The following is a 24,039-nucleotide window of genomic DNA, read 5'->3' as shown; positions in this document are numbered from 1 at the left end:
CATGAGCAAAGGTGTGGGGGAGGGTGCATCCATGGCGACTGCTGCATCATCGTGTTTTATAGACCTCACAACAGTGTGTGCATAACAGCAATGGGAAAAGGTGGAGGCTCATCCTTGAGGTGGCTGACGTGCAGCACCGCCGCCCCTTGTAGCATACCTCGCCATACCCCTGCATCATCAATAACTCGCGGTGGTTTCACTGCGGTAGAAAATGACGGGACGGAGCAGCGGACGAGAGCGGATGAGAATGGAGGAAAAAGAAAGGCGAAAAGATAAGGTATACATGGTGGGGGGTGGGCCACATGACTTAATCCAGCAGTAGCCTAAAAAGTAACAGTCTGTTGGATCCGCCTCAATCCAACGAAGCATGCGCGACTGGCCAAAACTTCCAAACATTTCCCTTTTCTTTTTCACATGAGAGGTTTCTTAGTTATTTCCTTGTCAGCTTCACGTCCCTCTTTTCTGGTCGATTCGAGACCACCACAACATCAGCTCCTCGGAAAATGGTAAACCTACCGGCAAGGGTATGTAACGGCAAAGCATCTGCCATCCATTGAGATTCATGCTAGCTTTAATTTGAGAAACATTTTCCTCTACAAATACATAAGGTCAGGTCAGAAAATGACCTCCAGCGAGGTTTGTCCAAGCGGCTCTGCCTTCTTTCTTAACACGATGACGTAGAAGTGTGTTGGCAAGGGCCGGAGGCCGGTCAGAGGAAGGCCAATTTTTCTCATTGTATCTGCGTAGATGACGTTGATGCCTCTCCCAATATCCACGAGTACCTTTGTGAGCTAGCATCCTTTGATTATCGGATCAAGTACTAGAGTAGACTTGCCAGGATTTTGGATGAACTATGTATGGTCAGACCTATCAAAAGAGACCGTGGAGTCGGACCAATCCAGATGTTGTTGTATGCCAGGTATGAGAGCGTAGACCTCCCTGGCGGTCGTCTTCTATGTGTGCTTGCATTTAGGTCCCCAAAGGTCATGTTTAATCTATGGATGTTTCTTGGAAAAGACTCTGGGGCCCTACCAGCGCCTCTTGCGCCTCGTCCTGGGTTCGGTGGTCCAGCCGCCGGGGACATCTAGGATGCACATAGCCAAAATGATAAAAATAATAATAATAAGAAGAAAATCGATACAACCAACGACTTGCAACAAACCAGTGGCAACACCATCCACCATCCTTGACAACACACAAGCTACAAGAAAGGTTCTCTGGAAACAACGCCTTCAAGAAGGTAACGATGCTATAGCTCCACCCCCGCGGCATCCAACCATTACATGTGAGATATTGGGTTTTCACCTTAAAGTGCATGTCTAATCAGACTTGAAAGCAATGCCTTCAACGAGGACACGACACGATATATAAAACACCACCATCGTCAGGTGCACCCATTGAAAGTTATACCTAGGGTTTTCAACTAGCTCACGATCCAGCGTGCAAAGAGCACAACCAAGCCAAAGACACCATGTTTTGCCACCACCCTTGGAAGACGAAGCTGCAAGGGAAGGCATCCAAACGCCATGGCAACGGAAAACTGAAATACGAACGACTGCATGACACTCATGTCCGAAGATAGCCGGTCACGCACATATCCTTGATGTGTATATCACCACACAATCATATCTATGAGAATTGTCACGGAGCACAGAGAGCAGAATATATCTCCGGAAGCCATCTCACGCACACATGGTTCAGAATTTCCTATGGCAGAGGTCGTAAGTGACAACAATATCGAGAACTCTATGGCCGCCCATAGCAGCACAATCCCTGGGTCGCCGCTACACATCTTCGCGTCGCCGTTGTCGTTGCAGCTTCGTCGCTGCCACCGTCAACCAGCCGCCAAGCCACCATTGTCAGATTTAGGCATCGGAAGCCCATCACTACACACGACCACCCGTGCTATCCATTGCTACCCATGCAGCACGACCACCACCTAGGGCACTCGGAGTCCTCGCCCCGCATCCATGCTCCATCGACGGTGTCGCACCATTCGAGGCCGTCGTGCCTTGCGATTGGAGAGCTTCCTTCCCGAGAGATCGCCGCATGAGAAGGCATCCCTACCAACGGCGACAGCTGAGGGAGAGGAGGAGACGACCAGGTTTCATGGGAGATGCAAAAGATGGGTTGTTTCCCTCCATTGCATACTACTAATAGATTAGAGGATTTTTTTTCTTAAGAACAATTAGACCATATCCGGAGATGCTTTGATGGAATATGACGCACATTCTAGTGTGTATCCGAGGAAAAGAAGGGAACCACAACGGGCAATTAATCCTCTTTGTCGATTCATTAAAGAAACTGCCATCAAGTTTTACAAAGGTTATAGCAAAACAGGGAAACATACCCAACTAAACCTAAACCCATGGCAATTCAGTCACACACAAAAAAAACAGCAACTAAACCTAAACCCATGGCAATTCATCTAAACAGCAGACGACCGCCAGATTAGCTCCTGGCGAACGTGACGAACCTTATCCTCGGAATGCATGGCTACTATGCTGTGCGTACCTGAACCCATGGAGAACCGAACAAGATTCCACCAAAGGTGGAAAGGCTCCGCCATGGCAATGGCATTGCAGCTCGCCATCCAATCACTCGCCGCAAGCCTCTTCCGCTCTCCTAACAAACCCGCCACCAAGCCCCCGAGCAACGGCCACCGCCACCCGCAGGAACCAACCGGCAGCAGCAGGTGCAGCGGCAGAAGGAGCCTTGCGGCGGCGGCGGCGGCGGCAGTTGGCACGGCGCTCCTCGCGTCCCAGCTGCTGCCCCCCACGGCAGGCATCGCGGGCGCGTTCGACCTCGACCTCCGGATCACCATCCCGGAGCAGTCGAGCGAGGAGGCCGAGGCCGTGGTGAGGACGCACGCGAGGAACCTGGTGCGCGTCAAGCAGTTCATCGACGCCAGGTCGTGGCGGGAGCTGCAGACGGCGCTGCGGGCCAGCGCCGCCAACCTCAAGCAGGACCTGTACGCCATCATCCAGGCGAGGCCCCCGGGCCAGCGCCCCGAGCTCCGGAGGCTCTACTCCGACCTCTTCAACAACGTCACCAGAGTAGGGGATCGCACACAGATCAATCTGCCTTTTGAGCCTCTGACATTGCTCATGGCGTGCTGACATTGCTCTGCTCTTGTGTGCGCAGCTGGACTATGCAGCCAGAGACAAGGATGAGCCCCAAGTGCAGGAATGCTACGGCAACATTGTGGCCGCCATTGACCAGATTTTTGCCAGGATCATGTAGTTTTTGCACCGGCTCGATCGTCTAGGATAGAGGGAGAGATTGGATAGACAAACTAGACATCCGGATTCACGTTTGCATACAAGGAGAATCAAATAAATATGGACCGGCAAAAAGGCATTTCTTTTGCTATGTAGCTAGTTCTTATTAGCTTCTTGTTGTTGCTACATCTTCTACTAGTATTTACTCTACAGGTGCAGCAGGACGAGAAAAACTGCAATTTCCTGAAACCATCACTGCTCGACCAATGTTCAGCCACCAATATACAGGCTTGTCGCAATGCAATGCAGAGTGGTTCCTCAGTCACCACTCACCTCTCCTTTGCTTCCAGATAGAGGAAACAAGGTTCCTTGGTGACTCTATTCGTCGCCATCTGGCATACATGCTGGAGCACTATTTATCTTCCTATAATTCGCCGAACTACGGATGAAGTTTCAGTATCTGCCTCATCTGTGACCTGCTTTGGCTGTGACTCACCATCCTCTTGGCTCCTCCTTCAAATGGCTATTTCCAAGAACTTGTGCCTGGAGAGAAAGGTTACTTGGTAAGTTGGTTCACTAGATCAAGAGAAACACAAAATTGTGCATTTCGAACTCCAAAGCAGTTCATGAAAGGATATGAAATCACTAGGTAAAATGCAGAACCTCAAACTGGTTTGTGATAAAAAGAGTGTCAAGTAGTGACATCAACTGGAAGAACTTACCATTGTAAGATCTGGGAGCAAGTAACTAGCAAGGTTTTCATTCACCGCAACTCCCAACTGAGGCATCTCGCTCATTTTTCCAGGCATTTGGCTCATGCTGTTCATAGAAGAAGCATCATTAGAGGCAGGGATTTTTTTTTCTTCACAAGCACAGCTTTAATATTTCTGCAACTGAATTATGCATGGATCGTAGGTGGAATAATATGTTTACATTTTCAAAAGGCCATCAATGTTCCTTCTCACGCGATTGAAGAGATCGGTGTTATTTTGAGCCTGGAAGAAATAAGACAATCGATATGAAATCCATTCATTAAAAAACAACACTCCAGATGATGGCTGACAGAGAAAATCATGGAACTCCTGCATTCTGCTGTATGAGTAATTGCACATGAAAAGGAAGACTGACCTGAAATGTTTGAATATTTGTGTCTATCTGAGTAAGAAGACGATTATTTTCTTCCAGTACAAGCTGTACTATACGATCCATCTCCGAGGCTACATGGCGGAAAAGATGGTCATTTTATGGAACAAGCATCGAAACAAAAGGAAAGCATTAGCTGAATCTCTTCGACCATCAGGATCTCTGAACCTGCGTATTATATTTGAAGTTCAGGAGGAAATCGCTTGTGATCTTACAGTAAGTTTCACCCTCATTAAATACCACACGGTTGATGGTGTATATAACCCCAAGTTTGACAAAACAGGTTCGACATATCCACAGATACTCAATGCTCAGAGGTCGATTTCTAAAATGACGACTCTCTTAATCATTTCTTGCAAGTACAATGATACATATTTCAACATAACAAGTTCCAATGGAGTCAAGTAATCCCGTGCCTTTTATTAAAATAAACCCTGCCTATGTGAGTTAAATTTAGAAATGTAGTCAATAACTAAGTCCACTAAGTACTGCAATTTTGTTGTAGAATTCTTTACTCCTATAAATATGTCAACTGGTCATGGTGGTCCATGCACAATTGGATCGTGTGAACCATCAGATCTACATCAAGCAGCTTCACACCTCTCTCACCTTCTTCGGTAGTTTTGTGCCGCACCCAACCCACTCCACCCCATTGCATAGCCTTTTCGCATTATTTTGTATCAACACACATACACTGTGCCAGTTAACTAACACTTTGTGTTTTTCAGTAACTACCAAGAAACCAGTGCTTTGCTACAACCTAAAAAGATCATAATAATCATGTTCGCAAGACTTATTAGTTGCTACTTTATTGGGTTGAGATGATGCTCTGTGTATCCACAAATTCATGGCAGAACAAGGTGTTTTTTACAAAACATATTTAAGTGGGTCGGGAGTATCTCAACTCAATCTCAACCACTGATTGCAAATCATACGGTTGGTACGATCCTAGGGCAAATGAACCATCAACACCAACTGGCATGTTTATATGAGCATAAATTTTTTGCAAGATGATACTGTCGCACTGCCTTTTCTTTGTAAAAACATCATAGCAGCTAGCTATAAGCAAAATAGGTTGGTAATGAAATTACGGACTAAATCAATTGGACCTGGTAAATTGTGAAGAAAGAAAGCCTGAAACTCAGGTGATCTACCAACCTCCAGATAGATATTGACTGTTTTGAATGGCATGATGCGGCACAAAGGAAGAGACTCCTGTATCCGTCTGAACAGGATGAGTGGTACCCCAGGATGAAGGCCCCACCATTTTATCCTGAGAAATACCCATGAGTAACACCAGACAAAAATATGCACATAACATGTGAGATGCACAGGATAGTAGGTATATTTTACATAAACTTTTGCCCCCTCAAAATTTTTCTTTCAAGATAACCTTTGTAAGGAACTGATAATAGTACATCTTAGGTATTCCACCTTTATAACAATTTTGACTGAAAGCTTTCTTCGTAGTTTTATCTCTAATTATTGGGGATAATTACCGATGTTATACGAAACAAAGTTCATAAAATAGAAAAAGGAAGATGCTGGTACCTTTCTATCTTTCATTTTTCTGCTATGATGTTCTGCAGGCCTCCGCCGTCTTGTAGTTTGTTTGTTCTATAAAAGCATCAAACCATTTACATTATTAAAAATTAAAAAAAGGTGCTAAGTCAGCTACGAACATATTTATCTTAACAGTATATGTTCTAGAAACAAATGCCAGCCTTTATTTTGTAGCTAGCTATATTTTCAGCAAGACTGTGTAGAACATGAAGCACTACATTTTGGTTCATGAGAAAACAATATTCCAGGTGAAAAGGGTATCATGCTTTAATTTTCAACAGCACAGAACTATTGGTCAATCAAAAGCTCAGGCAATTATTAAAGAATTCAGCTGTTGGAACTAATAAATATGTTGAGCCAAGGAGATGGATCACTGATGAAATAATATAGGATACTTTGTTATTTTGTAATTAAATAAGAACACCTGTGTTTTATATACCTTCCTTTTAGGTAACACGAATGGACAAGAATAAAATAGCATACCACAAGGATACACTGATTGCCAACTCATGTCCCACTATATAAGGCCCAAAATGTAGTATTTGTATATGCAATGAGAATAAGTGTACCTTCCACTCGTCCTAATATATGCACACACTTGTAATAAATGCATCTATCACCAATCCTAGTATGTTCAGATTAATCTTGAAAGCAAGACAAATTTTAGCATGTTCCTTGAAACGAGCTGCTCTAGGAAGAAAAAAAAAACGATTAATTTCTTCTTGTACAGTTGCACCAGAAGAAATTGCCAAATATGTCGATGTGTGGGTTTGTATCCATTCAGGCTCAGATCTAAATAAGTGTTGTCCCTTCTTGGACATGAACTATTTTCTGATGTAGCACTTCCAAGGAACACCTCAAACAGATGGCATCCATGTAAGCAGAAAAACAAGAACATATACAGAGTATGTATGCAAATTAGAGATTACTTACCCCCATCCATTGGCATCTCATCGCAACATCCCTCACCGTCTTGGTTGGTAGGGAAGCGGCTATCTTTATGTACTTCATGATACCATGTTCATTCACATATCTGAAAGGGTGCACATGAGAGGCAATGGAACGAACGCAAAAATCAAGGGATAGAAGGAAAGATTTATGGTAGAATAAACCAACATGACAAGAAAATCTGTGTCTAATGGACAGAGTTTTAGGATGCTGAACGATGGAGACCACATCTTCTGTGTTAATTTCCTTATAAAAAAAGCCAGACAAGTGGAAATAGCTTACCTGTCTAGGCAATCTTTCAGCACTTGGATCTCGAGATGCGACCAGCTTTCAGCTAGGGGTCCTCCATATTTGAGGTTCTGTGCAGATTCAGCAACCATGTTGGATGAACTTGTGGAGACAGCTACTGAAGGCGTGGTGTTCATCATCCCCATGTTAGACCCCATGCTGCTGGAGCAGTCTAGGTACACCGGCATGCTGCATCCCGACCCGCTAGGCGTCGCGCTCGTCTGAAATGAAACCACATTCTGGCTGCAGAACGGCTGCGAAAACGGCCCGAAGTTTTGATTAGGATCGTCTGCCATCTCTATGCCCAGCAACTCCTCTAGAACAGAATCTGGTACTTCCAGCGTGGAAGGATGCACTGCTAGCTCCAGAGCAACTTCAGAATGCCGGCAGCAGATCAGAGCTTCTTGTTTCAAGTTTTACTGCATTTGGACACACCCTGGGCAAGTTTATCGCCTACTGCTCCACTAATTCTTCCAAGTGTGGACTCCTGGTAACAATCTCTGCAGATGCAAATAGTAGACATGGCAAAAGAGAGTTAGAACCTTGAAATTTTGGAGAAAAATAGAATCCAATACAGGAAGAACTCGAAATTTCCTATGCCTCAGCAAAAGAGTAATATGTGGAACAGAAAGAAGTATGCTCTGACCGAAAGGTGCCATTCAGAAACAGAATTTTCTCTCACTTGTCAAAGACGCTAATGTATTGTCAGTTCCGTACCTAAAACAACAAACTCTTCTCAACCGCATGACACTTGGAAATGATCATACTAAAACATCAAACTATCAGCCTTACAAGACACTCAGATTCTTTCTTTTCCTACGCAACTCTTGGGTGAGTTCAGAAATCAGCCAGAGGTACTTTCGTCGATCAATTCGACTGGCAAAGCAAGTTTATCTACAGACCCAATATGTTAAAGAAATTCATATGTTAAACAGAGTCTATGCATGCAAAACACATGAAGGAAGAGTAAGTAAAACCCCATAAACAGCAAAGAGCCAATAATAACTCCATGAAAGAATCAAATCGAGAAAGTAACAGGTGGAAAAGGACCCGGCCAATCTGCTCTCCGCAGTTCGTTCATAGGTCGTGGATACTGGATAGAGACCCAAGACAAACCTGTAGAAATGATTACGTAAAGCCCGGCCTGACCAATCAACACACAGTGAGGCAGGCAGGCGGGCGGGCGGGCATGCATGCAGAGCGCCGTCAGGGAACAGACCTGGCTTGTACCCCAAAATCTTATCCAGAAAACGTGCGTCTTTCCCTACAAGAGAAGCGCACAAAGGAAGCGCTCGGAAAGGGAGGTGAAGCCAGGCCCCGATCCTCCCGCCGGAGCCGAAAGCGGCAAAGGAAAACAGGCAAGAAGGCAGGCAGCAGGTGGCCAGACGGAATTGCCGGCGAACTTACTGGTCCGGGTCCGATCTGGATGCAGCGGGGGGAGCAGCGGGCCGGGGAAGGCGAAGTCCAGTGTGGTTCCTGCGTGTCGACTCCCCGGCGCTTGGTGTGCGTGACGGTGCGCGTGGTGGTGGTGGTGGAGGTGGAGGTGGAGGCGGTAGTGTTAAATGGTGCCGCCCGGCTTTGTGCGCTCCAATGGGGAGGAGCCCAAAAAGCGGCGGCCCCGCCTCTCCAGTAAGCCGTCTGTGTGTGTGTTTGTGTGGCCTCTCCCCTCCAAAAAGCCGAAGTCGTGTGCCAGTTTAACAAGTTGACAAAAGGGTGGTGGTGGTGGAGGAGGAGGAGAGGCAGGGGCGATCTCTGTTGGAAGTTCGGGTTTCAGAGCGAGGAGAGGGGATCGGAACCCGGTGGAGGCAGGCAGAGGCAGAGGCTTCCGAGCAAATGATTGCCACAATTGGTGTCCATCATAGGTTTCACTCCCCCTCTTTTTGAGAGGCGGGGCAGAGGGCTTCCTCCCGGCACGGCTGCAGTTTTAGTTGGAAAGAAGAAACCACCCAAGCCACGGTCTACATTTCCACCCTGCCTTTCCCGGCTCTCTTTTTTCATGCGAGGAAAGCAACAGGACCATGCTCCTTTCCGCCCAATTTCTATTGTTGTGAATTCAACTGCCTTTGTTCTTATTGTCAAAAAAAAAACTGCCTTTGTTCTTTATGGCATTGCGCCCCTAGTAACATTAGGGTATCTATAATAGTGCGATGCCAGTCAGTCTCAGTATAGGCGAGAGAGAAGCGACACTGCGTTATCTGCATGAAATGATGTTTTGTGCGTCATACAAGACGACTTTTTTTCATCGCACGTTTTCCTGCATCGGATATATTTATATTATATAATGCACTGCAAAAAGATATTTTAATTTACGCCGAAAAAAATCTTGTGCCAATGCTACTATTAATTGATAGAGATAACGCGCAAAACGCACGCCCCGTTTTCCGGTATGCATGAAGTTTAGAATTTTACGCTTTTAAAACCGCACTACCCCTGTTTGGTTTGTTTACTGCTTTTAGAAGATGTGTGTTGCTCTGGTCACATTCACTATTCCAAGGAATGCCTTTACTTCTCTCTAGAACCCACCTTTCAAAAGATGTGTGTTGCTTTGGTCCATACTAATAAGTGGTTTAGTATGCTAGGGGGTGTAATGTTTCCTTGAAATGATAGAATAAAACACAAAACAAAACTTGGGCAACTTCAAAAACAAAATAAAAAATGCTAAAAAGGACATCTATTTAGGAATGGAGAAAGTAGACCATTTATGTGTGTATTATAGTTTTCTGGTCACCACTATTGACATGAAGTGCCCACGAGAAGGTTGCCTTCCTGTAAGCATACGTGCTACGTAACAATTATTCGCATACATTCACACCTAGGAACACTATGGAGATATAAGATGTATCATCTCACCAACAATCCATGTAGCAGAAGTAGAGGAAGAAGAGCTGATGAAGCTTGCCGATTCCTGCAGCTAGGTTATACCTCCCAGGCACCAGGATCTAGTGTCGAAGTATACAACACCACTGAGGTATCCACTCTAACAACACCACGACACTCCGTGGAACCAACACGAAGAACAACAGGGAGAACTAGAGGGAGAAACGACCTAGTGGCATCCAATCTAGATTCAATCTAGACCGAGCGAGAAACAGGGTGCGGGGCAGTGAGGGAGAAGGCGGTCAAGGCTAATTGTTGTGCCTTTGGCGCGCCCCTCTCGCCTATATATAGGTGGAAGGGGTCAGGGGGTCGGTCGGCCTGGGGCGGAAGAGTCTTCCCCGAGTGTGCCATTCAAGAGGACTTCTTTTCGTCGCACGTTTTCCTGCATTGGATACCCTTATATTAATGCACCGCAGAAGAAGTTGCGCCGAAAGTAATCTTGTATCAATGCTACTATTAATTGATAGAGATCAGGGGGTCGATCGACCTGGGGGCGGGAGTGTCTTCCCCGGGTGCGCCATACAAGCGGACTTCTTTTTGTCGCACGTTTTCCTGCATCGGATACTCTTATAGTAATGCACCGCTACTAATAATTGGTAGAGATCAGGGGGTCGGTCGACCTGGGGGCGGGAGTGTCTTCCCCGGGTGCGCCATACAAGCGGACTTCTTTTTGTCGCACGTTTTCCTGCATCAGATACCCTTATAGTAATGCACCACAAAAAAAAATTGCGTCGAAAATAATCTTGTATCAATGCTACTATTAATTGATAGAGGTCAGAGGGTCGGTCGACCTGGGGGAGGGAGAGTCTTCCCCGGGTGCGCCATACAATAGGACTTCTTTTTGCCGCACGTTTTCCTGCATCAGATACCCTTATATTAATGCACCACAAAGAAAAATTGACCAAAAGTAATCTTGTATCAATGCGACTATTAATTGATAGAGGTAACACTTAAAATGCATGCTCCACGTTCCAGTATGCATGAAGTTTCAAATTTTACGCTTTCAAAACAACACTACACTGATTAGTATGCTTACTGCTTTTAGAAGATGTGTGTTGCTCTATCACATTCTTTATTATAAGAACTTGTCTCTGGAACTCACCTTTGAAATGTGGATGGTCAAATATCTAACATACTTATTGGTTTTAGTATCACTTGGTAGAAATACATTTTAGAAGTATTAAATTACATCAAAAATAAAAATAAGTTAGTTTTGAAAATACATGATTTGGTGGAACAATCTAAGTCTCTATCACAAACCCAAAAACATATCCCTCTTGCCTATCTCCCTTGCCTTTCCCAACTTTCTTTCTCATTCGATGGAAGCAATAGGTACATCTGACTTTTTACTTTATGACATTACGATGTTAGCAATATAGGACATCTATAATAGTGTGACACCATTATCATTATAGGCTAGAGAGAAGCAATATTGTGTTGTCTGTATGAAATGTTGTTTTTATGTCATACAAGATGATTTCTTTTCATCGCGCATTTTCATGGATGTATCTCATATTAATGCACTGCAAAAAAAGTCCTGCCAAAAAATTAGTTGATAGTAAACCCGGGCAAACGTCGGGCCGGGCGGGGCTTGTAAAAGCCCGAACTTCATTTCTCAAGCCCGAGCCTGGCCCAAAGCCCAAAATACTCTCTATTTTAAGCCCGAGCCCGGCCCGAAATCAAGCCTGAAAGCCTGACCCGAACGCAGCTTTTTAATGAACGCACGTGCAAGCCAAGTCTGAAGCCCGAAAGTCTGGCTCGAAATGCAGAAAAAGTGAAGCACGAGCCCTGCCCGAACGTTAAGCCTGACCCGGCCCAACCCGTGTTTTTCGGGCCGAGCTGTCCACGCCCGGGTTTAATTGATAGAGATAACGCTTAAAACACACTCTCCGCGTTCAAGTATGCATGATGTTAAGAATTTTACGCTTCTAAAATGGCACTACCCCTGTTTAGCATGCTTACTACTTTTAGAAGATGTGTGTTGCTTTGGTACGTACTAATAAATGTCATTCCGAAGGGGGTAGTATGCTAGGGGGTGTAATGTTTCCTCGAAATGACAGAATAAAAGCATGCATAACCAAACTTGGCTTGGCTCAGAAACAAAATATGAATGCTCAAAGAACATTTATTCAGGAACAAAGAGTAAACCATTTGTGTTTGTATTATAGTGTTCTTGTCATTGGCACCTACATTAAGTGCACAAGAGAAGGTTGCCTTCTCTATTACAACGGATGCCTATACTTCTCTTTAGAATCTACCTTTGAAAATGCGGATAATCAAATATCAGTAGCAACTTATTGATTTCGGAGTAAATTGGTGCAAATACATTTTAGAAGTATGAAACTACATCCTAATTGATAAAAATAAGTTAGTTTTGAAAATATATAAATGAATGAAAGAATGTAAGCACCATCAAAAACTGAAAAACATACCCCCACCCCCACCCTTGCTGCCTATCTCCCCTGCATTTCCCGGGTTTTTTTGCTAATGTGAGGAAGGCAACAAGACCATGCTCCTTTGCGCCCAATTTCTATTGTTGTGAATTCAACTGCCTTTGTTCTTTATGACATTACAATGCTAGAAATATTAGGACATCTATAATAGTGTGACGCCAGTCTCATTAAAGGCGAGGGAGAAGCGCTATTGTGTTTTCTGTATGAAATGATGTTTCATGCATCATAAGAGTCTGACTTCTTTTCGTCACACATTTTTCTACGTCATATATCTTTCGAATCATGCATCGCAAAAATATCGATCATTTGCACCGAAAACAATCTCATATCAATGCTACTATTAATTCATAGAGGTAACACTTTGAATGGACGCTCCGCGTCCATGTATGCACGACGTTTAGAATTTCACGCTTCTAAAACAACACTATCCTTGTTTAGCATGCTTATGCTTCGAACGCACCACCGAAGTCACTGTTTAAATTTCCTCTTCCCGGCTTTATTTTCTCATATGAGGAAAGCAACAAGATCATGCTCCTTTCTGCCCAATTTCCATTGTTGTGAACTGAACTGCCTTTGTTCTTTATGACATTACGCTGCTAGTAATATTAGGACATCTATAATAGTGTGACACTAGTCTCATTATAGGCGAGGGAGAAGCGATATTGTGTTTTCTGTACGAAATGATGTTGTGTGCATCATACAAGTCTGACTTCTTTTCGTCAAGTGGTTACATGTGTCATATATCTTTATATTAGTGCACCCCCAAAAAATTTGCACCAGAAATATCTTGTATCAATGCTACTATTTGTCGATAGTGATAACGCTCAAACCACTCTCTCCTTGTTCACGTATGCAGAAGTTTATGTTTCTAAAATGGCGCTACTTTGACAAGATGTGTGTTGCTTTGGTCCATACTAATAAATCGCATTCCAAAAGATATGGTATGCAAGGGAGGAAACGGTGCAAAGTTTCCAAGAAATGATAGAGTGCAATGAATTAAAACAAAACAAAACTTAAACTTGTTCAAAACAAGATATGAATGCCAGAATAAAGATCAGAACTGATGGAGGCAGGTAGAGGTGGTGACTAATAAAATAATTGCCACACTTGGTTTTCATCTTAGGTTTTACTCCCTCTTTTCCATTCAAAGGCGGAGCAGAGAGCTCGTGACAGGGTTGCAGTTTTCATTGGAAAAAAAGACCCTAAGCAAGTTTGTAGTACATTTGGACACGCCCCAAGCGTTTTCATCTTGAATATGATTTCTTTTCGTCATGCATTTACTGGCATCATATATCATTATATTAATGCACCAGGAAAAAACTTTCATGTGCATAAAAAAATCTTGTATCAATGCTACTATTAAGTGATAGATAAAGATAATGCTTAAACCACATGCTCCGCATTCATGATGACATTTCGAATTTTACGCTTCTAAAACAGCACTGCCCCTGTTGACCGCTTACTACTTCTAAACGATGAAAGGTTTCCTCAAAATGATAAACCGTATTAATTAAAAAACAAAACAAAAGTGCCCCGAGTTCAGAAACAAAATATGAATGCTAGAATGACATATATTCAGGAACAAAGAGAGTTAACCATTGTGTTTGAATCAGTGGCAACCATTGATAATTGTGTCTCTCACTTATGTAAACCTATCTAAAGTTCTAACCATATGGTAATTGAGAGTCATATTTATGTAACAAATCACCATAAATCTTGTACACCACGTATGGTTGGAAATAGAGGACCATTTAAAATTATGGTACCAACCTTCAGTTTTGTCTATTTTAACCACTAATAAATACTCCCTCCGTCACAAAATAAGCGTCATGGTTTTAGTTCAAATTTTGGGATGGTAGGAGTAGAAAACAACATAGGTTGGTTATATGCTAATAGGTTTGTCGTGAAACTTATTTACATACTAGGGTATTAATGACTATGACTATGTTTCAAAAAGTCTAATTTGAGGGGGGATAGTCCTAAGTTACCCATGGCAACAGTTCTTTAATGACTCCCTGCAACAACAAAAAAGAACAGTTATTTATGTCTACCTGTTTCACTTTCTTACTTCGTGTCACTCATGTGAAACAAACATTTGCATTGTCTTCTTTCATTTGTTGTTTTCTAAATGCAAGTAGAGATTAGGTGCCCATCTCATTCCCTCAGTGGATCTCTCTTTTCTTATTTCATTGTGGACATGGAATCGGATCCTACTAATTTTACAGAACCAAGCTAGACTGTACATGAAGGCAACATGCAATTTACGTGTGTTCCCCCTCCACTAGGCCGCCTACAGTCTGCAGGGGCATCTGTTCAGTACATCAGGTTGATCCGTCTACTTGTTAGTAAATCAACCATAGCCATTAAAACGAGGGGACCTCACCATAAAGTATCGTGAGGTGATATGAGTTAGATGTATACAGAACCATTTTTGCAGCGACCAACCAGGTTTATGTGTTGTCTAAGTTAATACCTTGAGACCACTTAAGGAATAAGTTCAGTGGGGCAAATAAGTCTCGCTATGTGTGCAGTTAGTAGTTAGCTTGTTTCCCACGTAAGAATATGAATCTACATCTTTTTACCACCTCCATGCCATAATATATGACGTTTTGATAGGCTAGTTTTGGTAGGCTAAACTAGCCTACCAAAACGTCATATATTTTGACATGGAGGTAGTAGTTAATACCCATCTCATTCAGAATCACAAATATAATATGTTTTGGATATTTTAATATAGTTTACATATAAATTGAAATGAACGAAGAAACACACTAGAATATGTATATATAATGAATAGAGGGAGTCCTATTTCACAATATTTTGTCTTTGAAGGCTTAGCTAATATTCATAGAGCATGTATCGTGTGTTTAACAAAGCTCAAATCATGTGTGCATTTGTGCACAAAAAATCCTCGCGCTTGCCGAGTTTGAGAGCATCTCCAAAGCGGACCCTCAAAACTCCGGTATATGTCTGGATCACGGTATCCGGACCACTTTTGCTAATTTTGTCATGTAATGGGCACTGTTAAACTCCGCAGATCAGTATGGACCTTCGTTTTTTGGTAAATCCGAAACAAACTTGAGTCCGGACATGCAATTGATCAATAAAAAGTTCACACATGCTCCTCCTCTCTTTTCTCTCTTTTCACATGCATGGTCCCCCTCACCTTTCTTTCCTCTCAACCGGATACCACACCACAATATCCCATCACATGCATGTGTTGGGGAACGTAGCATAAATTCAAAATTTTCCTACGTGTCACCAAGATCTATCTATGGAGTCATCTAGCAACGAAGGAGGAGTGAATCTACATACCCTTGTAGATCGCGCGCGGAAGCGTTCAAGAGAACGGGGTTGATGGAGTCGTACTCGTCGTGATCCAAATCACCGATGATCCTAGCGCCGAACGGACGGCACCTCCGCGTTCAACACACGTACGGAGCAGCGACGTCTCCTCCTTCTTGATCCAGCAAGGGGGGGAGGAGAGGTTGATGGAGATCCAACAGCACGACGGCGTGGTGGTGGAAGTAGCGGGATTCCAACAGGGCTTCGCCAAGCGCTGCGGGAGGAGGGAGATGTGTCATGGGAGGGAGAGGGAGGCGCCAGGCCTTAGATTGGATTGCCCTCCCTTTCCCCCACTATATATAGGGCCAAGGGAGAGGGGGAGGGCGCAGCCTTGCCCCTTCCTCCAAGGAAGGGTGCGGCCAAGGGGGGGGGAGTCCATCCTCCCCAAGGCACCTCGGAGGTGCCTTCCCCCTTTAGGACTCTCCCCTCCTCTTGTCCCTTTGGCGCATGGGCCTCTAGGGGCTGGTGCCCTTGGCCCATATAGGCCAAGGCGCACCCCCTACAGCCCATGTGGCCTCCGGGGCAGGTGGCCCCACCCGGTGGACCCCCGGGACCCTTCCGGTGGTCCCGGTACAATACCGGTGACCCCGAAACTTGTCCCGATGGCCGAAATAGCACTTCCTATATATAATTCTTTACCTCCGGACCATTCCGGAACTCCTCGTGACGTCCGGGATCTCATCCGGGACTCCGAACAACTTTCGGGTTACCGCATACTAATATCTCTATAACCCTAGTGTCACCGAACCTTAAGTGTGTAGACCCTACGGGTTCGGGAGACATGCAGACATGACCGAGATGACTCTCCGGTCAATAACCAACAGCGGGATATGGATACCCATGTTGGCTCCCACATGTTCCACGATGATCTCATCGGATGAACCACGATGTCAAGGACTTAATCAATCCCGTATACAATTCCCTTTGTCTAGCGGTACGATACTTGCCCGAGATTCGATCGTCGGTATCCCGATACCTTGTTCAACCTCGTTACCGGCAAGTCTCTTTACTCTTTCCGTAACACATCATCCCGTGATCAACTCCTTGATCACATTGTGCACATTATGATGATGTCCTACCGAGTGGGCCCAGAGATACCTCTCCGTTTACACGGAGTGACAAATCCCAGTCTCGATTCATGCCAACCCAACAGACACTTTCAGAGATACCTGTAGTGTACCTTTATAGCCACCCAGTTACGTTGTGACGTTTGGCATACCCAAAGCATTCCTACGGTATCCGGGAGTTGCACAATCTCATGGTCTAAGGAAATGATACTTGACATTAGAAAAGCTTTAGCATACGAACTACACGATCTAGTGCTATGCTTAGGATTGGGTCTTGTCCATCACATCATTCTCCTAATGATGTGATCCCGTTATCAACGACATCCAATGTCCATGGTCAGGAAACCGTAACCATCTATTGATCAACGAGCTAGTCAACTAGAGGCTTACTAGGGACATGGTGTTGTCTATGTATCCACACATGTATCTGAGTTTCCTATCAATACAATTATAGCATGGATAATAAACGATTATCATGAACAAGGAAATATAATAATAACTAATTTATTATTGCCTCTAGGGCATATTTCCAACAGCATGGTCCCCTTCTACTCTCTCTCCTTCCAACCGGATTAATTTGTAAATAGCGATGGCTCCTTCCCGCATCATGTCCGCGGACCACATCTGGGCATAAAAACGGACATTTGGGGTGTCCATTTACCGGTCAGCTTTGGAGATGCCCTAAACAACATTGTTCAAGGTTTTACTCCTAGCAACCATCTTTCTCATTCTATTAGGTGGGAACCATTGTCAGGCCTAGTGTGAGCTGACTAAACCACTAGCTTGGAGGAGTATTTCTCTTGTGCTTGACCGACAAGGCAAGAGGGTGCATTTGCGCATGAACTGGTCTCGATGAGGGGGTTAGGATGCAAGCGGACGCGTCTGCATCCATCCTCAAGGCCTAAAATACACTAACCTCGGTTACTTTAATTACCATGCTAGACTTAATTCTCATCATGTGGCCATTTGCGGACTCGTGGATGCCGGTCGCCTATACATGTTGTTGCGCCACCCGAGTTGCTCATCTCTGTTTAGGGATTCGAAAACGATAGCGGGTCAGTGTCGAAGGAAGTTCTAGCAACAGTGGATGAGCACACATCCGACCTCTGCATAAGTAGGATGCACAGAACCAACACACATACACACACCAAAGATCACACCGGCAAAGGGCAAAATCATAAAAGACTAGAGCTATGCCTAGGTGGATGAAAACAAAAATACCTTGAAGCAACCAAAACAGTGAGCAACGAAATACAGTAATAACCATCGTCATTAATCATCTCTCGGCAAAATAAGGACTACAAGAAAAGTTTTCAAAAGAAACTTCTCCAGGGAGAGAACAACACCCAAGCACAATTGTTGTCGGGCGAAGGCACCCTAAAGATCAAGTTTGAGCAAACTCCAAGTAATGTCCTTGATAAGGTAATGACGCAAAAATACCATCATTGTGAGGTATAACCAACTAGGATCGGACCTAGGGTTTTTACCTCAGATCTCAAGGCCGGGTACACAAGAAGCACAACCAAACTAAAGTCATCTGGTGTTATTGCATTCACTTCCCGTGATCCTAGTAGTTACATTCGCACACAGTCCTGACGTGAGATGTCGCGCGAGTGATGACCATACCTGCATAAACAGTTGGTTGAGCCATTATAAGAGCACTCGCCACAAAATGCGCCAAACGACAAAAGCTCACTGTTACACATGTTACAAAGTCATTGATAAGGGAGGAAGTTCACCGGTACAGCCAAAATCCTAATTCATGGAGACGCCCCGTAAGTCCCGCACTATCCTCACAAGTGGAATATTAAGATCAGGCGACACCACCACTCTCCACCTCTTGCTCCGCCATCCTCGCAAGCAGCAGAGGACCGTCTCATAGGATCGTTGATGGTTGCCGCCCGAGAACCTGCATATCACGGGATCATGACCTCCATCACAATACTGACCTCCTGTATGAGGCTAGAAGACACACTCTTCGAATTGTCACAAAACAACGCTCCCGATGCTTCACAACCGCCACTAGTGCCTCAAACTTGCGCACGCATATCACATCTGTCACCCCGCGTGATGATTTCAACTTATGTGAACTTTTTACCTTTTATTTTGTGCCTACGCAGCAGTCTTTGTGAAATTTTATTGTGTTCGCGCGTTGGTTTTCCCAGGACACATCTTTTGGAGTAAAAGGAGTACTATGGAAGAAAGCCCAGGAAATTGATGAAATCATGCCAATCAATGTGTTATCACCTACCATAAAAATTGCAAAAGAATTCAAGTCATTTGGGATCTACGCGGCTGGTCGAGAGCGTGAGACGGCCTAGCATACGAGCGCACTCGTATGCGCAGTTGTATCACCTACCAATGTCACCTCCTGCCGACTACTTCCACCCCGTGAAGTCGGATCAGGGATCAGACGCACACAGCCTCCAGAAACACATTCAGAACTCAGAACCCTAGCCTGCGAAGGGGGAATCGATTCAAAGACTTCGCCGCCGCAACACTGCATTAAGAGGGCTTCATCATCATCACCACCATTATCACCTCATCCGCATCCATTTGTAATACAATAATTGGAGGGGGGGTTCAATCTTGTGTTACTTGTGTGAGATCACTATCTTCATCATAATTCATCTCATCTCGTTTATGTCCTTGATGTGCGAGTAATTTCCCTAGTTCTCGGGGATATGAAAGAATCCTAGTATGTAATAGATCTTTTTGTATTAGGATTTAATATCCTCTTTGTATGTTTATGTTAATAGTATTTTTTATGTTGGCCGAAGTCGACCATCCAACATATGTCAATTTTGGACGGTAGATTATTATTGTTGGCGAACCGGTTGGTTGCGGAGTTAGGTTTGTGACGGGGCCTATCTCCCATCGTCCCGGGTCATTGCAACAGGGGATAAACGAAGACCACTTATAGGATATGTCCACGGGGACCTTTTTTCCCTTAATCACGTATCGGCTTCGCTCACAAATGAAAATATACAAAGTGGCTTAGGAATCTAAAGTAGCATTATGCTTAGGCATCGATCGTTTAGCGCATACTAATGGAGAATCTAGACTCACTGGAACACCTTAGTCCTATCGATTTCAACAACTTTCATTTACGTCTCGCACCACTTTATTTTATTTCTGCAATTTATTTCACTGTTCACTACACCACTTTCATCCATATTACTATTGCTTTGGATTGCATTTAACTTGAAGGCATTGCTATTCAAACCCTACAAGAGACAAAAGATTAATCCATGTGCTCCACGTCGGATTGATAATCTTACTTCGAAAAGACTACAACTAAACTCTGTGCACTTGTGCTCAGACGACCAAAGTATCCCACTCCCATAGGAGATTGGGGTCCATGCCACCACAACAAGGGCTGGTGGCAGCAGCGGCGGGAGAAGATGGGGAGATCCAACGAGCGAATGCACACATACCACCGGCCACATGATCAACATCCGAGGCATTAGAAACCTTCCCCCACCCACACACCCACACAGCCATGCCTCCGAGCAGTGTCCACCACAATGCTCCAGATCAAGCGCCATTGCACGACACGACCAAGCATCCACCTTGCGGCAGCTTCGTCGTCGAGTGCCTCCGATGGCACCGAGGCGAGGGAGCCAAGGGAGGGGAGAGACACGGCGGCGGGACTCGTGAGCTAGGTAGGATTGCTTTCGTGTTTAATAGTTCATATATTTGATCGATGAGCCTCATAGTTTTATTTTTCTTATTTGATGAAATTGAAACTATTTTATCTAATCCATATAAAAACATTTTTATCTAATAAAAAAGGTAGCCAAATGTTTTCCTCCAGAGAAAAGAACACGCCTCTCCATCCAATCACTCGAGTGTTTATACCAATGTAAACGCTGGTACTCTCGAATGCTGCGATTTGGCTTCCGGACTCATCTGCTCTCATGGATAAACAGTAAAAATAGCAAAAAAGAGTAAAAAAAATCTGATTTTTTTACATGCAAGATGCTCGAATGCGTGATGCTTGTGCCAAATTTGGTGGTGTTTTGGCATTTGAGTAGCTTTGAGAAGAAGAAAAATGGCATGTGAGAAAGTTTGAAAAAACGCACTGTCCGAAGCTTATTCTGTCTTTTTTGCCACGACCTCGTAGAATGATGAAACACCACCAAATTTTCCACAGGCATCACGCACTAAATATCTTGCATGCAAAAAATCGAAGTTTTCGAAATTTTCTGCTATCTTTTTTGATTTTATTGTTCACCAGGAGCATACGAACCCACGCTCATAAAGCAATTGCCGAGTACTCGACGCTTTTCCCAGCCTGTGAGGGGACGCCGGAGGGACTCACGCGCGTGGGATCCGTGTGTGCGAGCACTGGATCGGGTGCAGCCCCAGTCCGTCGTCCCCGAGCCCCGATGCATCGCGCTGCGTAGGCTTTCCGTTCTAGTTCCCGTGCGCTCTCGTTCGCCACCCGGGTGCCTCTGCAGCCGTGCAGCGCAGTCGACTACGAACCTTCGGCCAAATACAGCGCTAGTTCCGAAGGCACGGCCGATCTGACCAAACAAGGAACGGGCCACGACCGCAAGCGACAACGGGAACGTTCACACCGCGCCCCGGCGGCTGCCCTGCCCTGCAGGAGTGTAGGCGTAGGTGTGCAAGTTGCTGCAAGCAAAACGGCCGAGCATTTCCCTCTCCTCCATGATCTTGAAAGGTTCCATGTGCGATCACACGCATTATTGCGAAAAGACAGTTCGCAACTAAACGGGCCACGTTCTCCGCACAAGACAAACCAACAATATTACCGCGACTCCCTCCGTCTCGAAATGTAAGACGTATCAACATCTTATATTTCGGGACTGAGGGAGTAATTCTTTTCTTTTTGCGGGTAATATTGCTGCTAATTCAGCCTCTTGTTGGACCTTTTATACCCCCCCAAAATCAGCATGGAGAATTGGGGTGGAGATATTTACGGAAGAAAATGTCCGTGACAGAGGGCTTGCATGCGTGCTCTTGTGGGGAATCGTCTGTTCTCATCCTGAGAGGCGCCCGGAGGCAGGCAGTGAGTCAGGGAGCATAACTGATCGACATGCAGAATAGTCCATCGTTCGCGACAGATGGATATATTATTACTCCGGATTACTATGTGTGAGGCGCGCCCAGGCAGCAGGATTCCGTGACATTCTTTGTGGGAGAAAAAAAAAAGAGATTCTGTATAGTCTACTGCTGTGACGGGGGCCAAATCCAGATCGATGCTCTGGCCGTAGTAGGTCTGGGACAAAAGATCGACAGCAACTTCGAATCCTACAGATATTTTTCGTTTTCTTCAAAAAAGACTTTGTTCCCCACTGTTTACTAGCTCTCGTCCAAATTTAAATAATGGATTATAACGATGGTGGAGCAGATGCCGGTACTCTGAGCCTGAGACGTGTGTTAAATTTTAGTGTATGGTTCACGACAGATGGCATGCGCATGAACCATATATGATAAGATATGAATACATGTCACATTTTCACCGAACTGACTTCTCATTGTCTGGAACTGGAGCTCCATCAGTGCACATGTCTTTGACTCGGGCCGCCACCATGATTCTTTGCTGAAATATTTGCGGTTCCCGGTAGTAGTTCGTTTTGGAAAGCGCTAACGAACGTAATAAGTCGGTCTTTTAAGATGCTGCACGTAACTGAAAGTAGTATAGAGTCTCTTGTTGCCAACAAAAAAGGTGTCGCTTTTCTCAAGAATCTTTCATTTCAAGATGACTTTCGTTGATAACCTTACTACTCTAGTCGAACTTTTTTAGATTTGTCCATAGATTTGGCTTTGTTTTCTCTTCTTACATTTCCTTCCGGGAGAAGGTTGTATGTAAAACGACAAAAATGGCGATTCCTTCAGTTTTTTTAGCAGTATTAGAAATAGCTTGCGGGCCTCTGGAGATCGTTGAGTGGGCCAGCTTGTGGGCTGCCCTATCGTTGGTGCTCGCAGACTATCCGAACACCGTGTCTTGGCAGCTGACCTCCTCGGAGATCTTCTCGGTTGGCTCGACATATCATGCCTTGTGCCGACGGCCGTCTCTATCCTGAACTTCTCCACTACGGAAAGTGCTCATTCCGCTGAGGATCGAGAATTTTTGTTTGGTAGCTGCTAACGTTCACCTCCCATCTAGGACGAAGGTGCTCAAACAGCACGACCCTGAGGACGGGTTGTGCCCCCTTTGTGGTGTTTCGGAGACGGGGACACACATCTTCTTGTCATGCCCTACGGCAATATTCATGTGGAGCTTTGTCCGTGAGGCTCCGAGGCCTGACTAGGAGGCGCTGGACCTCGCCGGGTTCCTATAAACCCGTGCCAACCAGGCCGGGAGGAGGAGATGCCTCTTCTGACTAGTGTTCGTGGCTCTAGCTTGGACTTTGTGGACAATGTGTAACAAGATGGTGATTGAGCGAGTCTTTCTTAGGCGGGTCTCTAACTCTATCTTTAAATTCCTTGCATTTTTGCAGCACTAGCACCCACTCTCTAGGCAGTGGGGTCGCTACCGGCTTGGACTCATGGTGGATGCCCTAACTGCTATCGCGCGCCATCTTACTTCACCGCAAATCACCTGAGCTACCGACCACTCTGTGGTCTTTTTTCTCTTTCTTTTATGTTTTCTTTTGGGCATGTTTGTGTTGTTGCCCTAGCCGACTTATTTATTTTTGATGTGGTACACTTGTTGTATGGACGTGGTGGTTGCTTTATTTATAAAGTAGGACACAAACCTGTTTCGGGTATTAGAAACATCTAGGGAGGCCATAGAGGGCAAAAGATTAGTAGAGAGTTTAGCATGAATAGGAACTTATCCTTGCAAATATTTCACTCGGTAGGGAGGCCTCGGCGTGGGATGGTCCCGGCGATGCTCTCCCACTGTATGTTAGAACATTCTTAGGTTGACATGAGTTGTTAAATACTACTCCAATGAAAAAAATGATTGAAAGCACAAGTGCTCCCTGGATGGTTTTGGTAATTAATGTCAACATATCTCTTGTTGGACTAATGTTTTTATCTAGTATATTTCAGATAAGTTCAACAGATAGAGTGGCGTGGGCAAGAGGATGTGGAACCCTTCGAGATGCTAAGGACAAAGGATTGGATCAAGCTCAAAAGCTCAAGGCTCTAAATTTTTAG

The 24,039-nt window shown here is 44.7% G+C and overlaps 2 protein-coding genes across 4 annotated transcripts; one reads left to right on the top strand and one right to left on the bottom strand.

Moving 5' to 3' along the window:
- The first annotated feature begins 2,461 nt into the window (after nt 1-2,461).
- On the top strand, nt 2,462-3,390 carry LOC125539119 (psbQ-like protein 3, chloroplastic). Its single transcript, XM_048702487.1, has 2 exons — nt 2,462-3,056; nt 3,145-3,390. The coding sequence occupies exons 1-2, from the start codon at nt 2,493-2,495 to the stop codon at nt 3,241-3,243; spliced, it is 663 nt and encodes a 220-aa protein (XP_048558444.1). The 5' UTR covers nt 2,462-2,492; the 3' UTR covers nt 3,244-3,390.
- LOC125539118 lies at nt 3,341-9,037 on the bottom strand. 3 transcript variants are annotated; one of them, XM_048702486.1, is made up of 10 exons: nt 8,571-9,037; nt 8,280-8,427; nt 7,158-7,663; nt 6,861-6,960; nt 5,916-5,981; nt 5,523-5,637; nt 4,350-4,438; nt 4,155-4,216; nt 3,944-4,040; nt 3,341-3,764 (listed from the first exon to the last, which is right to left on the bottom strand). In XM_048702486.1, exons 3-10 carry the CDS (start codon nt 7,457-7,459, stop codon nt 3,714-3,716), a joined length of 882 nt encoding a protein of 293 aa, XP_048558443.1. In that variant the 5' UTR covers nt 7,460-7,663; nt 8,280-8,427; nt 8,571-9,037; the 3' UTR covers nt 3,341-3,713. The 3 variants fall into 3 exon arrangements, with proteins under 3 accessions (XP_048558443.1, XP_048558442.1, XP_048558441.1); XM_048702485.1 differs by having other exon boundaries at nt 8,280-9,037; XM_048702484.1 differs by lacking the exon at nt 8,280-8,427 and having other exon boundaries at nt 8,571-9,035.
- Between the last annotated feature and the right edge of the window lie 15,002 nt (nt 9,038-24,039).

This window comes from Triticum urartu, chromosome 2, assembly GCF_003073215.2.
Source record: "Triticum urartu cultivar G1812 chromosome 2, Tu2.1, whole genome shotgun sequence".
Taxonomy (NCBI): domain Eukaryota; kingdom Viridiplantae; phylum Streptophyta; class Magnoliopsida; order Poales; family Poaceae; genus Triticum; species Triticum urartu.
This window is presented reverse-complemented; position numbering and strand designations above follow the sequence as displayed.

What these genes read in the sequence shown, in the direction of transcription:
- LOC125539119 (XM_048702487.1), top strand. Translation starts at nt 2,493, where the DNA reads ATGGCTACTATGCTGTGCGTACCTGAACCCATGGAGAACCGAACAAGA. An exon ending in TCTTCAACAACGTCACCAGA is followed by an intron (nt 3,057 to 3,144) that starts GTAGGGGATCGC and finishes TTGTGTGCGCAG; the next exon opens with CTGGACTATGCAGCCAGAGA.
- LOC125539118 (XM_048702485.1), bottom strand. Translation starts at nt 7,459, where the DNA reads ATGGCAGACGATCCTAATCAAAACTTCGGGCCGTTTTCGCAGCCGTTC. An exon ending in GAAAAATGAAAGATAGAAAG is followed by an intron (nt 5,638 to 5,915) that starts GTACCAGCATCT and finishes GGTATTTCTCAG; the next exon opens with GATAAAATGGTGGGGCCTTC. An exon ending in CAAATATTCAAACATTTCAG is followed by an intron (nt 4,217 to 4,349) that starts GTCAGTCTTCCT and finishes TATTTCTTCCAG; the next exon opens with GCTCAAAATAACACCGATCT.